Source organism: Mastigoproctus giganteus, chromosome 1 (assembly GCF_048544385.1).
Source record: "Mastigoproctus giganteus isolate SK-2022 chromosome 1, ASM4854438v1, whole genome shotgun sequence".
NCBI lineage: Eukaryota > Metazoa > Arthropoda > Arachnida > Uropygi > Thelyphonidae > Mastigoproctus > Mastigoproctus giganteus.
In genome coordinates, this window is record NC_143575.1 from 596,381 (window position 1) to 612,908 (window position 16,528).

A 16,528-nucleotide genomic window follows, 5' to 3' on the forward strand; every position below is an offset into this window, starting at 1 on the left:
ACCCAACCATGTTGGGAGTAGTCCTCTGATGAATTACCATATTGTGCAGGCAGATATGAAGTTTTCTGAACAGTGCAGACAGTCTGCAAGAATAGCTCATGGTGTCTTGTCCAATGATATACAAGAATTTTTCTAGCAGGGATAAATAAGGAGGTGATTATCCCCTTGTACAAGGCAATGGTCAGGCCACACCTTGAGTACTGTATACAGGTCTGGAGCTGTTGGAACGAATACCGAGAAGGGCAACAAGATTAGTGAATAGAACAATGGGTTGCTCTTATGAAGAAAGACTTAAGTTTTGCAAATTACAGTGTCTGGAGACTAGGTACCTGCAAGGTGATCTGATTGAGGTGTATAAAACCTTGATGGTTTGAGCATGCTCAATACTGATGGGATTCTTCCTCTTGCTCACAATAATCACCTGAGAGGGCATAAATTCAAATTGAGGAAAGACAGTTGTAGGATAGATGTGCAGTTCAAGCCCGTGCCCACCAAATACGGAGATATGCGGTAGTCATTCCCTGACTTTTCCGCATCCTCCGTATTTGGTGGGCACGGGCTTGAACCCCGGTCTAATCAAGAAGTGTGTGCTACGCACTGCTGCTCCTGCCCACCTGACTATGGAGGCACCTGCATTAACATCTAAGGCTATTATGCACCAGGAGATAATTATATCAGTTTAAAAATAGATAGATAGATAAATAAATTCTGGTAACTTTTGAAAAAAGGTTATCTCATATCCCAAATCATATAATGGTAAAAAGCAGTAGATGCAAATGCTCCTAAAAAAAATATATATATATCAGGATTTTATATACATTTATAGAAATTAATATGGTGTAAAAATTTAAAAACAGTAGACACATTGTCATTGTAGGATAAATTCTGACTGAGTGCATACAGCTCAGTCAGATGGTTAAAAGCGGTAAGACGTATATTGCTAAAATCTGGACAGTCAATTAAAATGTATCTAATTGATAAAGCAATGGATGGGCTGCATCTTGCATACAAGTCTGGAGGCCCTATTTTAGGAAGAATGTAGATCTGATGGAACAAGTGCAGAGAAGAGCAATGAGATTGGTGACTGGAACAAAAGGGTAACCTTACCAAGAAAGGCTTCAATCCTACAAACAGCAGTACCTGGAGACTAGGCATCTACACCTGGAAGCCTGTCTGCATTGCTCAGAGAACTTCATATCTGACTGCACAATTACTCCCGGATCTTTTTCATTTTCCACTACCCTGAGTTTAGTACCTCACAATCGGTACAATACTGTGGGTTACTGCCCATATGCAGTACTTTGCATTTGATAAACTTCAATTGACATTTCTGAGCCCATCTGCTTAACTTTTCTAGAACATGTTGCAGTAGCATACCATCATTTTTGTCATTAAACCACACTGCCAATTTTTGTATTAACTGCAAACTTGGATTTTAAGCCTGATATGCCTTCATCAATATCATTGATAAATGTAGAAAACAACAATGGCCCCAACAGTGAACTCTGTGGTACTCCACTAATAACGTTAGTGAACGAAGTGCAATGTCTATAGACAACCACTCTGTCTTCTCCCATTCAACATTACAGGCAGCAACTTGCCTCTAATGCCACATTTGTACAGCAGTCTTTTATATGCAGCAGTATCAAAAGCTTTCCTGAAATCCAATACTGTATATGATATCAAAATTATTTTTTGCATCCAGTTCCTCTGTGACCACATTTGTAGCATCCAATGAAATAGAGGTCACACAAGATTTCCCCTTAACAAACCCATGTTGTGCTGAAGTATAATTGCAGCATTGTCTAGATGATCCTGCATGACTTCTTTTACCAGTGATTGTATTCCCAGAAAACAAAAGTTAAACTAACATGTCAGTAATTACTTTCATCCCCCTTTGGTTCCCCTTTTTGAATTGTGAATACATTTGCACATCTCCAGTCCGCAGGGACCTCCTCCAAATCCAAAAATGCTCTCATAATTGTGCTCAGGGTTTGATTACTTCCTTTGCTGCCTCCCTTTATATAATTGGATGGGATCCCATCGACCCCAGGGACCTTTCTTATGTTTAACTTCGACAATTTTTCTTCCGCTTTCGTCTCAGTTATTAGAAAATCATTTAGATCTCTGTTAGTGTTTGATAAACTTCTCGCATCCTCTTCTTTTAAGAATTCTTCATGTGCGAATGTAGATGCAGAATACTCATTCAGTTTTGTCAGCACCATCTAGAGTTGAACCATCAATATCAAGTGGACCAATTTGATTGATTCCCTTCTTTCTAGTGTTTACATAAGTAAAGAAGTCTTTGCTGATTTTATTTGCACCCTTCGCCAAAGATTTTTCGTAATCTGTCTTTGCTTGTCTAATGTCCTTTGTGACTTGATTACAGGCTAATTTATATCTACCATAGGCTTCTGTGTCACCTGATAATTTATTTGCATCCCATGCATTTATCTTCTCTGCCACGAGTCTCATCGGTTCATCTGGTATCATATCTTGAACAGAATTTCTTAGTTGGCATGAAAAGTCTAGTAGCTTCTATGATTAATTTCTTGAATGCTTCCCATTTAGAATTTGTTAATGGTAACATCATCAGGTGGGCCCACTGTATAGAATCACAGAACTACAGTGGTCTGTCCGAGACCACTGTAGTTATCCTTACGAAAGCAAAAACCCATCCCTTTACCTACCATTGTAGTTACATCTTGAAGTAAATCCCAAATCAATACAAAGTGATCACTACGTGGCAGTGATCACATTGATCCCAATGTACTGTGTTCACTGCCAGCTAGTTGTTATTTTATTTGCATATTCTCTAATGCGTGAATAATCACTGCTTATAATCTGATCAAGAGTATTGGTCCCTCTTGTTGCCTCTCTAATATACTGCTGTAGAAAAGAGTCATCCAACAAATTCACAAAACCTTGTTAGTTTGTGCTATCAGACTCTCCAATATCTGAAAGTTAAAATCCCCCATTATAAGTCATTCTAATTTACTAAGTTACCCACTATTTCTCTGTACAGCTGTTTGTTATACTCATCAGTCATTAGGCCTATAACACACTCTTGCTTATATCACACCAAACTGACAGAATATTGCACTGGCCAACCATGTCAACTAGATGCACTGCCTTAGATTTTGTGCTTCTTAAAAAGAGCATAATCCCTTCCCTCCTATCCGTCTGTCCTTTCTGTACTCCCCATATTCAAACTCTGCATCCCTTATATCTGATTGACAACACATCTTTGATATATCAACATTTTCACATTTGATGAGCAGCATGAAATTCATCTTGAGCAGCATTTGAAATTTTCATCAAATTTATTTACTAATTAAGTCCTAACAGTGGTGTACCTGCAAGTATACATGCACCTGTTCTTACTCTTAGTTACACTAACACCTGCCACTGAAGAGTGGCAAAAAATTTAAGAAAACTTTGAGCAAAATTTGAAAAAAAAAAAAAAAAAAAAAAAAGAGATGTGCAGAGAAGCCATGGTGAATCCAAGACATGTAGGAGGTTGAGAGCAAGGCTCCTTCTTATATATTCTTCACAAATCAAAGCAAATAAGCGAAGTCACAATAAATCCAAAACACTTGGGGGGGGGGGAGTCATTGTAAATTCTGGACTTTTGAAAATTCCAATTTTTTGAAGTATTTAGGGATAATTTACATGTTTATCAGATATTAGATAATTTATTAGATAATAGAACAAACTCAACAGTGAATGATCTAAACCTCCAAAAAACTTCCTCCTTCATTTCAGAAATATAAATGGTCTCAGTTCCAATCTCAATGATGTTGATCGTTAAAGTTAAACATAAGAAAGGCACCTGTGGTGGATAGGATCTATTCACTTATCATTAAAGGAGGCGGCAAAGAAAGTAAGCAAATCCTTAGCCATAATTAAGAGAGCATCCTTGACTCAAGGGAGGTCCCCATGGATTGAAGATGTGCAAATGTATCCACAATTCACAAAGAGGGATCAAAGGGTAACAAGAGTAATTACAGACCTGTTAGTTTAACTTCTGTTCCGGGAAATCAATGGAGTCACTGGTTAAAGAAGTATTGCAGGATCATCGTGCAGTAATAATTCAAACACAGTATGGGTTTGTTAAGGGGAAGCATATCTGACCAATTTAATTGGATATTACGATGTGATCACAAAGGAACTAAATGCAAAACATAATTTTGATATCATATACTTGGATTTTAGGAAAGCTTTTGATACTGTTGCACACAGAAGACAGAGAGTGGTTATCAATGGGTACTGCTCTTCGTGGAACAGTGTTATTAGTGCAGATCCCCAGGGTTCGGTGTTGGGCCCATTGTTGTTTTGCATATTTATCAATGATATTGGTTAAAGGTACATCACACTTAATGTCGAAGTCAGTCCATGAACAGAAAATAACGATTCAGAGGTGTGTGACCTATTCACAGTGTTTAGACACTATTCTCGTAGCATTGTGGTAGTGGGTCGTGGGTAGTGGCAAGCAACCAATGTAAAAGCTAGATGAACCAAAAGGGGTGAAAGAAGGGGAAAAAAAATCGAGATCTCTATAAAGACTTGTTATAATTGCAGTCTCTTACGTAACAAGCAAGTTATTCATTTACCCGCAATGCATTATACCCTGAACAGTTTCTTTTATTAACTTCTTTAGAATTGACTCTAGGGTATTGCATCTATTCATCTGGGCCAACATGTCTGCCACCTCTGTTCGACTCAATCAGGAGAGTTATTGACAAGACAGTTCGTTATAGATAAATTTAGTAAACCATTTGAATAGTCTGTTAGATAAAATTCACAGTTTGAAATCTTTGCAAAGCACTACAATCTATTTAAATCAGTAGTAACTATCCATCCATCATCCCTCTGGTACTGGTGTCAGTCATTCTTTGCAAGATTCTTCTATTTTGATATACAGGTAGTTCTCGACTTTACGAGTTAATTTGTTCCTAGCGCGGGCTCGTAAAGCGGGAATTTATTTCCCATAGACATAATGTTAAAAATAAGGGTTACATTATCAACAATGAAATTAGTTAACTAATTAGTTTATGTTACAACAATGATTGATTTATCCAAAGAAATGAAAATGTAGCCTGTAAAATCAAGCAAATTATAATAATAGAGAAATTATTTAGGACTTACAAATGTTAAAGAATGTTTATTCTTCATCATCATCAACTAAATGCACATTCGTTGATCACTCATTATTGCCTCGGCACTAATTGGTTTGTTGCACAAGGAGTCGTCTTCTTCAGAAATGCTTCAAGAGACGTTTATTTCAAAGATAATCTTCTCTTTTCTTTATAAAGTTTAATAGCATACATAAGCATTTTTTAATGGAATGCACAAATTGCAACTAACACGATTTGCGTGGAGCAACAAGTTTACGAAGCAAAAAAAAAAAAAAAAAAAGGAATGAAGAGAAGATTCTGAAAATCTATTTATGTTTTTTATACGATTGAAGATTTCAGTAAAGGGCAAACACATTTAACCATAATAAACCACACAATCCCAGCTATCAGTATTTTCACAAATGCAATAACATCAAGTTTACTACCCGTTTATAATTGCAGTAACAGAAAAGCCCAATAAACCAGAAAGTGCAAATTGTTTTTTGGTCATGACTTCCAGAAACGTGCTTTAGAAAAATATCACAAAGCTGTTCAAAATTGGTTCTTATAACATATGATAACGTTGAAAGTGTAGTGCACTTAATGATTTGAATTGGTAACTAATACAATTTACGCTATAAAAAACGACCTTTTAGAGAGTTATATAGCGAAAATTTGAACTTCTGAGGTCGCGGAATGAATTACCAAAAAACAATGTGTTACTGGGTTCACAGTACAATATTTTCACAATACAATGGTAACGGATTAATATTGTAAAGCACGGTACACTGTATGACTACATGCGTGGGTTTGAAATGCAGTATTTATGAATGTTTAACATTCATTTTTTTTGCAATTAATGTTCATATTTTCGATTTTGTTGATACTTGATAATTTGAAGGAAAAAAACTTGTAAACCCGGGAACTAGTAAAGCAAGAACTGCCTGTATATGCTATTTCGTTATGCCATCAAATTTTGTAAATGTAATATCTAGTATAAAACATTATGCTGCTATTTTATTATACTTTATATTATGTTATATAAAGTATAATATGTATTATAGTTTATACTACTATTATATTACTGTATACTACTATTATATTATACTTTAGGCCTCTGTGTCATTCTGTGTCACACATACAAAGAATACAATGCAGAGATGGGGAAACCCCTGGTGCCATCAGACAACTAACACACAACTGTATTCTCTATGTTAACACACTTACTTTTTCTGACAAAATCTCAATTATTGGTTGCCTCAAACACTGGTCATCTCATTTGTCCTAATTATTTGCTGTTTGATTCCTTTCACTTCAAAGGTGGTAAGCTGTGCATATGTCTACTCTGATATTCCTTGTCAGAAACTTGGAATGTAATTTGGAATCTCCTATTTTCGATCTTCTCTTGCTTAAAATCTCTCCACCTTATTCTGTAAAATTCATCTGCCTCCTCTATCTTTCTTCCAATTCCTCTAATCACTTGGAACTCTTTGGCTTCCTTTCTTCAAAACAACTTTCTCCAGTTCAACTTTCCTAAAAGGGAGGTAATTTTCATTGGTGACTTTAATGTTCACAACTCCAGCTGGCTTCCATTTTTTCTATTCATATGGATACAACTGGTCAAGAAGGTGAGGCTTTTGCAATTAGTAATGACTCGTACAAATTGTTCCATTACTTATCAGAATACCAATTAATCCTAGCAACCACACACTCAACACTCTTGATGTTTTTCTCATGAACAACCCTTCACTGTACTGTGAAGTAGTGTCAAATATCTCACAATATGAATGGTTTTATAAGTAGAAACAATTACATACAGTTTAGGAAATATGTAAAACAGAAATAAATTGGTATTTGAAATTATTAATCTGGAGGGAATTATTAGCTGGAGGGTATCATACAGAAGTGTTCTACATACTATATTTGACACCTGTAGATTTTTTTTTTTTTTTTTTTTTTTTAAGTCTATTTTTCCTCTGTCCTCATGGTCAACTACTCTCAGAGATATATACAAAACATTTCAGATTTTTGAGGTTCTACTCTCTAATACACTAGCTGGAAAATCAGGGTAAATATTGTTCTATGCAATTCATATAAATCAGCAATACTAAACTTTACAATGTCAACAAATACAGCCTTAATTGAAAACAGAAAAACCATGTCTAAACTTACCCTATTCTGAGCCTTTCTAACAGTGGAAGTTCGGTTTCTTCAACAGCTTCTTCAGTTTCTAGCAATTCAATTTCATATTTCATTTCAGCATTAGGCGGCACTCCTGATGGACTGAAACCATACAAGAAAATGCATCTCGTTACAGTTATTATCAAATGACTTAAATTTCATAATTTTTAGGTAAGATAAGAAAAAAAAAAAGCAACAATTTTGTTTTGCATCTAGGTACACTAATACAATATTTATGATATGAGAGGGAATTTGTTTTTGTTCTGTTTTGAACAGGAGCAGCAGAAGCATCTAATGTGATGAGGAATCATGTCTGTTAATTGAAGATATTCTTTGGTCGGCTTAATGTTTATTAGAAATAAAAACCAGAATCAGGTTAAATTTGACCACAGTATTAAAAAACCGCCCAAAAAATTTACTCATATCAAGTTGGGATTTTAATCCAAGTTAATGGGAGAATTTTAATCCAACATTGTATAGAAGTTGAAGATTTTAATCCTATATCTTGTAGAATCCTACATCTTGTTCATTTACCTACCAGAATACCAGACAATCATAACCATACAGCCAACATGTTTGAACTTTTTCTCAACAACAACCCTCTAAGTACATGATCGAAGTGAGTGGTCCTTTAGGCACCTCAGATCACAACTTGGTGATTGTTTCTTCCCCAATGCAACCGCTATCTCATGGCTATTCCCAACTTCGTGTTGTTTGGGATTACAAGAATGCAAAATGGGATGACCTGTGAGATTTCTTTTCTTCTTTTTCTTGATCGGATTACTGTTTCAAAACTTCTGATGTCAATATGTGGTCAGATCATGTCAGTGAAATTATTCTTGTAGGAATGGAATCCTTTATTCCACATTCCACTTTAAAATCTTGTCCTTTATCTAAACCTTGTTTTTCCAATAAATGTGCTAAGGCAGTTCAAGAGAAGAATGTTACATATCATAACTAGCTTGTTTCTAATTCTTCAGTTTCATTTCCTGCCTAGACCAGAGCTTGCAATAATTGTACAGCAGTTATTAATCAGTCCAAACTAGATTTTGAACAGGCTAAGAGCGAAAACTGTTAGCCCAGCATTCTGGTCTCTTACCAAAGCTATTGGCCGCAACTTTTGCTCATCTCTGTTCGCACCTCCGTCAAAACCAGATGGTTCTATTGTCACTTCAGCCAAGGATAAAGCTGACCTGCTAGCATCCCATTTTTCTTCCACCTCATGTATTAATGACCTTGGTAAAACACCATTCAATGTCTCCTGTGGTCTTCCGTCAAAAAGATGTCAGAAGGATTTTGACGAATCCTGATGCTATTTCTCCACTTGTTCTCACTCTAGTTATGGAAGAAAACAGTCAGTGGATTTTTGGCTGCTGTAAAGGAATAAGTATTTTTAATTTTTACCGTAATCTTCGTTAATTAACATACTACATTGTATTTTACAGAGATATTAAATAGATTTAGTAGCATTCATTAGCTTCTTATTTTGAATTTAACTAGTGATTTTTGGAAGTTACGACTCCCGGTGTTGGTGCCAATATTATTGAACTAGCCGCCATATTGTAGAAATAGCGTAACGTATATATATTGCAAACTGACAGCGTAAGGTATAAAGTAAAACTAGATAGTGTAATACGTAGCACTCAATTAGGAATCTGTTAGCTTATTATAATATTATCAATTAATCAAACATATGATTAATCTTATTAAATTTCATTGTTAATTAAATTGTATTTAAACTGAAATCATGATCCAGACTAGAGCTGCGAAGCAAAGATCACAGACTAGCATTGGAGGCAAATTGCTGCTATGGATAAAGGGGTGGTTGAGGGGGAGAAGACAGAGAGTGGTAATCAATGGAAACTGCTCATCGTGAACTAATGTTATTAGTGGAGTCCCTCGGGGTTCAGTGTTGGGTCCATATTGTTTTCTGTATTTATAAATAATATTGATAATGGTATATCAAGCTTAATGTCCAAGTTTGCAGACGATACAAAGGTTGGCAGGGTTGTTAAGGACACTACTGACGCTATGCTGCTGCAACATGATCTGGAAAGGTTGACCAGATGGGCTGAGAGGAGGCAAATGAAGTTTAAATTGACAAATGTAAAGTACTACAAATGGGAAACAGCAACCCCAGAGCAATGTATCAACTCTGTGGTAGTACACTGACAGTGGTAGAGAATGAAAAGGACCTGGTGATAATTGTGCAGGCAGATATGAAGTTCTCTGAGCAGTGCAGACAGGCTGCAAGAGTAGCTCATGGTGTCTTGTCAATGATATACAGGAATTTTTCTAGCAGGGATAAGGAGGTGATTATTCCCTTGTATAAGGCAATGGTCAGGCCACACCTAGAGTACTGTATACAGGTCTAGAGCCCTCATTTCAAGAAGGATGTAGAGCTGCTGGAACGAGTACAGAGAAGGGCAACAAGGTTAGTGAATGGAACAAAGGGGTGCTCTTACGAAGAAAGGCTTAAGTTTTGCAAATTACAGTGTCTGGAGACTAGGCACCTGCGAGGTGATCTGACAGAGGTGTATAAAGCCTTGAATGTTGGAGCATGCTCAATGCTGATGGGATTCTTCCTCTTGCTCAGAATAATCACCTGAGAGGGCATAAATTCAAATTGAGGAAAGACAGATGTAGGATAAATGTGCAGAAATTTGACTTTGGCCAGCGGGTAGTTGGTTGGAGGAACAGACTTCCATCCCTTGTTGTGGAAGTTGATAGCCTAAATAAATTTAAGGCTCAGCTGGACAGGTATTTCAAATGAACGGAGGGTTGAAGTGGAAGGGTTTTTTTTTTTTTTTTTTTGGCTGATGCTGCATGAGCTTGCTTTCTTGCATCATATGCTTCTACTAATGATAGCGAGAGTGCTGTAACTCGGAGGAGAAGTGAAGGGGGCAGTCTCAAAAAATGTGCAAAATGTAAAATGTTTGCCGATCTTTCTAAAATGGGACGTGATCTAATCAAGTATTAGTATTAGTAATGGCCGCATGGTGCAAGAAAGCCTATGGCTTATGCTGCACCAGCCAAAAAAAAAAAAAAAAAAAACCAATGATAAAAAATAAATAATAATAATTAATAAAAGAAAAGGAAATTAAACCTATCATCCTATGTGCTTCCTTCACCCGAAGGTACTATCCAGATGACCTATGAATTTCCCCAAACTGCCAGCCTCTATCACCCATGTAGGCAACTTATTCCAGTAATTTATAACTCGCTGGCTAAACTGAAACTTCCTGCAGTACAATCTAAACATTTCCTCCCGTAACTTGAATTTATGTCCCCTAGTTCTAGCATCATTTATAATCTTGAAAATTTCATCCTCATTCATTTTACTGATGCCTCTCACAGCCTTAAACACCTCAATCAAATCTCCTCTAAGGTGTCTAGTTTCCAAACTCTGCAACCCACATATTCGAAGTCTTTCTTCATAAGGATGCCCTTTTGTCGATCTCACCAGGCGAGTTACCGTCTTTGCACCCTTTCAAGAAGCTCGATGTCTTTCTTTAGGTGCGATCTCCATACTTGAACACAGTATTCCAAGTGTGGTCTAACAAAAGCCTTATATAATGGGATTATCACGTCCCTATCTCTACTTGCAAAAGTTGGATAGATCATCGATAGGACAGCATGGGCCTTCTTTGCAACCTGTTTACAATGCTCAGAGAATTTCATGTCTGACCGTATCGTAACACCCAAGTCCTTTTCCTCCAGTACTGGGTTTAGTTGAATTCCACAAAGTGAATAAGTTATTTTGGGATTACTGTTTCCCAGGTGTAATACCTTACACTTTGTTGGATTAAAGCATAGCTGCCATTTTTCTGACCATTCTATCTAGGTCTCTCTGAAGAAGCTCAGCTTGACAGTGATAATTAACTACTCTACCAATTTTAACATCATCTGCAAATTTAGACATCACACGCTAGGTGTCTAGAGTGTCAAGAAATTAGGCACCAACTGAGCATTCTGATTGGCATCTATGAGATGCTTGAAGTGTAGGGTAAATACCCTCAAAGAAATTAATATGAGGGCCCATCAAGCTCTCAGCTGCCCAGCTCAACGGCTGAGCTCACTCCTGTGCATCAGGCAACACAAGAGGCAATCTCCAAGGCAGAATGCGCTGGTCCCAAAGGAACTAGTTATTTTTGTTGACTCTATTGTCAGGGAGATGGGGAATATACTATGCAAGGATAGGTGGCACAGGACCAGGTTATGTCTGCCAGGGGCAAAAGTTGATGACGCTGTAGAGCAGATATCTTTTAAGGGCACAAAAGGTGACATAGTTGTACACGTTGGAACTAATGACATTAAGAATAAGAGATCTGCAGATCTACTCAACAAGTACACGTCAATTTTGAAAAAAAAGTCATGAATTAGGGTTGAATGTGAAAGTGTCTGCGATTCTGCCCAGACACGATAGGAGGGAGTATATGATGAGAGCCTTGTCAATCAATTCGGCTCTGGAGAGATTGCGCAAGGCTCAAGGGGTAGAATTTTTTTCAGCCTGGTCTGTGCTTGTTGACAGAAGAGACTGCTTCTACGGGGATGGGGTACACTTAAATAGAAAGGGTACAAGAATATTTGCTTATGCTATCGAGGCAGTGTTAGTCGGATTGAAAAACTGCTAGCTTGGGGGGGGGGGGATACACAGACTAAAAGGTTAACAGTGGCTGCAGGCAGGGGAAAAGTGATTCTTGCACTGTTTCTATTAGAATGAGCAGCAACCTGGAAAGCAAGGAAATGGAGATTTCCAGGACTGCTGGGAGTCATAGTGGAAAAAATAAATACATGGGCTGTGTTAGGGTAATTAAGAGTAGAAACAGGTGCATGTGTACTAGTATGTACACCAATGCTAGGAGTATAGTTAATAAATTTGATGAGCTTGAAGTGCTAGTCAAGACATCAAAGGCAGATATTGCTGGGATATCAGAGACGTGGTGTCACATAGACATAAGCAGTGCAGAATTGGAATTTGGGAAGTGCAATGTGTACAGAAAGGATAGACAGGACAGGAAAGGTGGAGGGGTTATGCTGTTAGTTAAGAAACACATAAAATCTAATAAAGTGCATCCAATTGATGTTGGTGGGCAATAAGAATGTTGAGTCTGTTTGGTGTGACATAAGCACTGGGAAAGGAAAAATGAGAGTAGTTGTGTGTTATAGGCCTAATGAATCTGATGAGTACAATGAGCAATTGTGCAGAGAAACAGTGAGCCAGTAAATCAGAATGTCTTATAATGGGGGATTTTATCTTTCCAGATATTGATTGGAAATTGTGTGTTGGTCACTCCCACACTAGCAAGACTTTTGCGGATTTTTGGATGACTGTTTTCTACAGCAACATGTTCGAGAGGCAACCAGAGGGAGTAATACTCTTGATCTGATTATCAGCAGTGATTATTCATGCATTAAGAATTTGCAGATAAAAGAACCACTGGGTGACAGTGATCACAATGTACTGAGGTGGGAATTACTAAAAGATGTAACTACCATCAAGGCTAAAGGGAAGGACTGCTTTCGTGTGCAAATGTATCACCAATTCACAAAGGGGGTTCAAAAGGTGACACAAGTACTATAGACCTGTTAGTTTAACTTGTATTCCAAGGAAAATAATGGAATCATTGGTTAAAGAAACATTGCAGGATCATCTAGACCAGTGGTGTCCATCCTTTTCCCGTGCGGGGGCTTTATTCAAAATTAGATTTGTTTTGCGTGCCGCACAGAGTGATTCAATTAAAAATTATCTGTCACATTTTCTATATCTTGTTACTCAAAAAAGGAAGTTTCTATTTTTGTTACCATTTTTTCTTTTCAAGCTAGATATAAAAAAATGCAAATTCCCAGCACTTTTATGTGCAACAAATCAATATCAGTGATTTATTTTTTAGATTTTATTAAAATTTTAAAAATAGGACTTACTTTTTTTTTTAAATACTTTACTTTTGTTTGAAATATTTCACTTTTGCTTTAAAAAAAATACTTTAATTTTGCTTTTAAATAATAATTTTAGAAAATTGACAACCTGAAAAGGATCACTGCTTTTAATATTAAGATAAATAAATAAATATAATGATAAAACTAAATTGAAATATTTGAAAATTTTATTAAATACAATACACAATAACATTTACTGGACAAAACTTAACATTTAATGAGATGATTGAGGCTGGATATTTTTAAATAATTGTTCAAAATTTGGTTGCAAATTTGTGATGCCAATCTCAATACATAATGAAGATTATGTCCTGATGGTATTTCTCCACTTGTTCTCAAAACCTGTGCTCCTGAACTTACTCCTGTTCTATGCCACTTTTATTCACTTTCTAATTCCAAAGGCTTTTTCCTTCTGCTTGGAAATTTGCTCATATCCAGGCAGTTCCTAAAAAGGGTGACAAATCCCTCCCATCCAATCACTTGTATTCTTTCTAAAGTAATGGAGAAATCACTTAACCGTCAACTCTTAAACTATCTAGAAACCTTCCGTCTGATCAACAATCGCCAGTATGGATTCCATCAGTGTCGATCCACCAGTGATATTCTAGCCTATGTTACCAATTTATGAACAAATTCAATGGAAAAGTTCGGCGAAACATAAGCAGTTACGCTTGACATCTCAAGGGCTTTCGATCATGTTTGGCATAAAGATCTTCTAAACAAGCTTCCATCATATGGTCTGACACCTGTTCTTTGTAATTGGTTATCCAGTTTTCTCTCTGACCGCTCAAGGAGGGTGATGGTAGATGGCTCTCTGTCTTCTAACTTCACTACTAATGCTGGTGTCCCCGAAGGTTCAGTTCTTTCCCTCCATTCTTTTCCTCTTGTATATCAGATTATCTGTTTATACTCTTGAACGACCAAATGGTCAGAGGAGTTCACAAGATAGATAGAATACAAGAAACAGCACCGTATTCAGCAGTCACAGGCTTGAACCCCCGGTCACTCAAGACACGTGTACTTATACACCTGCATGCCTGACCACTAGGCTACGGCGGCCTTCATGACTTTCTTTCATTGATTGGAAATCCTATCCATAGTTTTGCTGATGATAGCACATTGCATTCCACTTTTCAGTTTCAGAAAACTTGCCCTGCTCAATCAGCTTCAAATTCTCGAATATCCGCAACCAATTCCTTAAATACCGATCTCCAGGTAATTCTCCAGTGAGGCAAAGACAACTTAGTTGATTTCAATCCCTCTAAAACTCAGTCCTGTCTTATTTCTCACAAAAAGGATTCTTCTGCCGTTGTTGTTATTTGGTTTTTAGGAGCATTAGCAACTAAGGCCATATTGCTCCAGGGATATGCGGTGCTCATTCTCTGACCTTTCCGCATCCTCCGTATTTGGTGGTCATGGGCCCGGTCTAATCAAGAAGCATGTGCTACGCACTGCTGCTCATGCCCACCTGGCTACGGAGGCGTTGGATTCTTCTGCTCCTATGCTTATCTTTGGTGACACTCCAATTTCTGGGCAAAATGATATATCTCTTTTGAGGATTACCCTGACTTCTAATCCCTCTTGGCAGAAGCACATTACAAATATTACTTCATCTGCATCTAAAAAACTTGGTTTTCTCTTTCGCTCTCTGCATTACTTTTCTTCGAAACAGCTGTTCATTCTGTTCAAATCGCAAATCCACCCTACCATGGAATATTGTTCCCGCATCTGGGGCGGTGCCACTAAAACCTCTCTCAGGCTTCTAGATTCCATTCAGAAGAGGGCAGTTAAGTTAATTAATGACTGATCTTGAACAGATTCTCTCTCTACTCTGTACTGTTTCTGCTGCATGTCTTTTCTACATATACTTCCATGGGCACTGTTCTGAATTTGCTTCTATAATTCCCGCTCTCTCTTTCAAATCAGTCTGAACGTGCCGCCACCAGCCAACATCCATTTACTGTCCAACTTCAAACTCACAGAACTTACTTTTCTCCTTCCTCATTTAATCATTCTACTGCCGTTTTCTGGAACAACCTTCCTTTCATATGTATTTCCTGAAAATTACAGTGTACCGTATAGAAGTTCAAATCTAATGTAAACAAATATCTCCTTTCATCTTCTCAACCTCCAACCCATGCAGGGTGCTGTAGGTTCTAATACCTCTTGTATTTGGGGTTTTTATAAAAAAAAATATGCTCATCTGTTGTGTTTCTTTTTAAACATTTATTTGATGTTATGATTGAAAAAAATCTGCTTGCAAACATACGTTGATCCGAACAAATTGGCTATTTTCGTGGCATTTTCTTTTATTAGCAGAAAATCTTCAGATGGGAAAGCCTTGTATAATTCAAATAGTTTATTTTTGCTGGTATATATACTTATTTTTGAATCATATTTTGGCTTGAAGATCAATAGTTTCAAGTTGCAATCTGGGATTGCAGTTTTCAGCCATGGACGTAAACAGGTTCTCAAACAAAAGCTTATGTTTTTTCATGGTATTTTGTATCAGAAAATAGACTTTTAAACTTGTCAAAAAGTAACTGTAATAACGAAAGGAAATGAGTCTTTGGAAATGTGTTTCTCCTTTAGCTCAGTACAACATTCAAAATGAACTAAATTATCTTACTCAACTGGGATTTGAATAATAACAACTTATTCTGAAATGATTTGATGTCACCAAACAAATCAGACCAATTTTCCTTTCCCTTGTAGTTTTAAATTATGAGTATTTAAATAACTAGAAATGTATGTATGAACTGCAAAATCAAACAGCCACTCCATATTTGATAGTTGTTTTATTGGTTTCCCTTTTTCTGTGTTGAAACATTCGGTAATGTTTCAACAGCCACATTCATAATGTGTTGGAGATCCAATACTTTCCCATAAAGAGCTTCTTGATGCATAATGCAGTGAATTCTAATCGGAATTTCAGCTCCGATATCTATCATTTTCTTGGTTATTCTACCGATAAGCCCAATGTTTTTACCAATCATATTTTTTGCACCTTCTAAACAAGCTATCATCTTATGGTTTGCCAACTGGTTTTTGTAATTGGTTATCCAGTTTTCTCTCTGACCGCTAACTGAGGGTGATGGTAGATGGCTCTCTGTCTTCTAACTTCCCCACTAATGCTGTTGTCCCCCAAGGTTCAGTTCTTTTCCACACACTTTTTCTCTTGTATATTAATGACCTTCTTCCACTGACCGGAAATCCTATACATAGTTTTGTTGATGATAGCACATTGCATTCCACTTTCCAGTTTAAGAAACCTTGCCATGCTCAATTAG

At 37.0% G+C, this 16,528-nt stretch overlaps 1 protein-coding gene across 2 annotated transcripts in view; it reads right to left on the reverse strand.

Moving 5' to 3' along the window:
- The window catches only part of zda (peptidyl-prolyl cis-trans isomerase zonda), a 147,721-nt gene that overhangs the window by 72,191 nt on the left and 59,002 nt on the right, over positions 1-16,528 (reverse strand). For both annotated transcript variants that reach the window (XM_090378402.1, XM_090378407.1), the window contains exon 5: positions 7,290-7,400. In XM_090378402.1, coding sequence (XP_090234528.1) covers positions 7,290-7,400 — 111 coding nt within the window. The remainder of the gene's footprint in view (positions 1-7,289; positions 7,401-16,528) is intronic.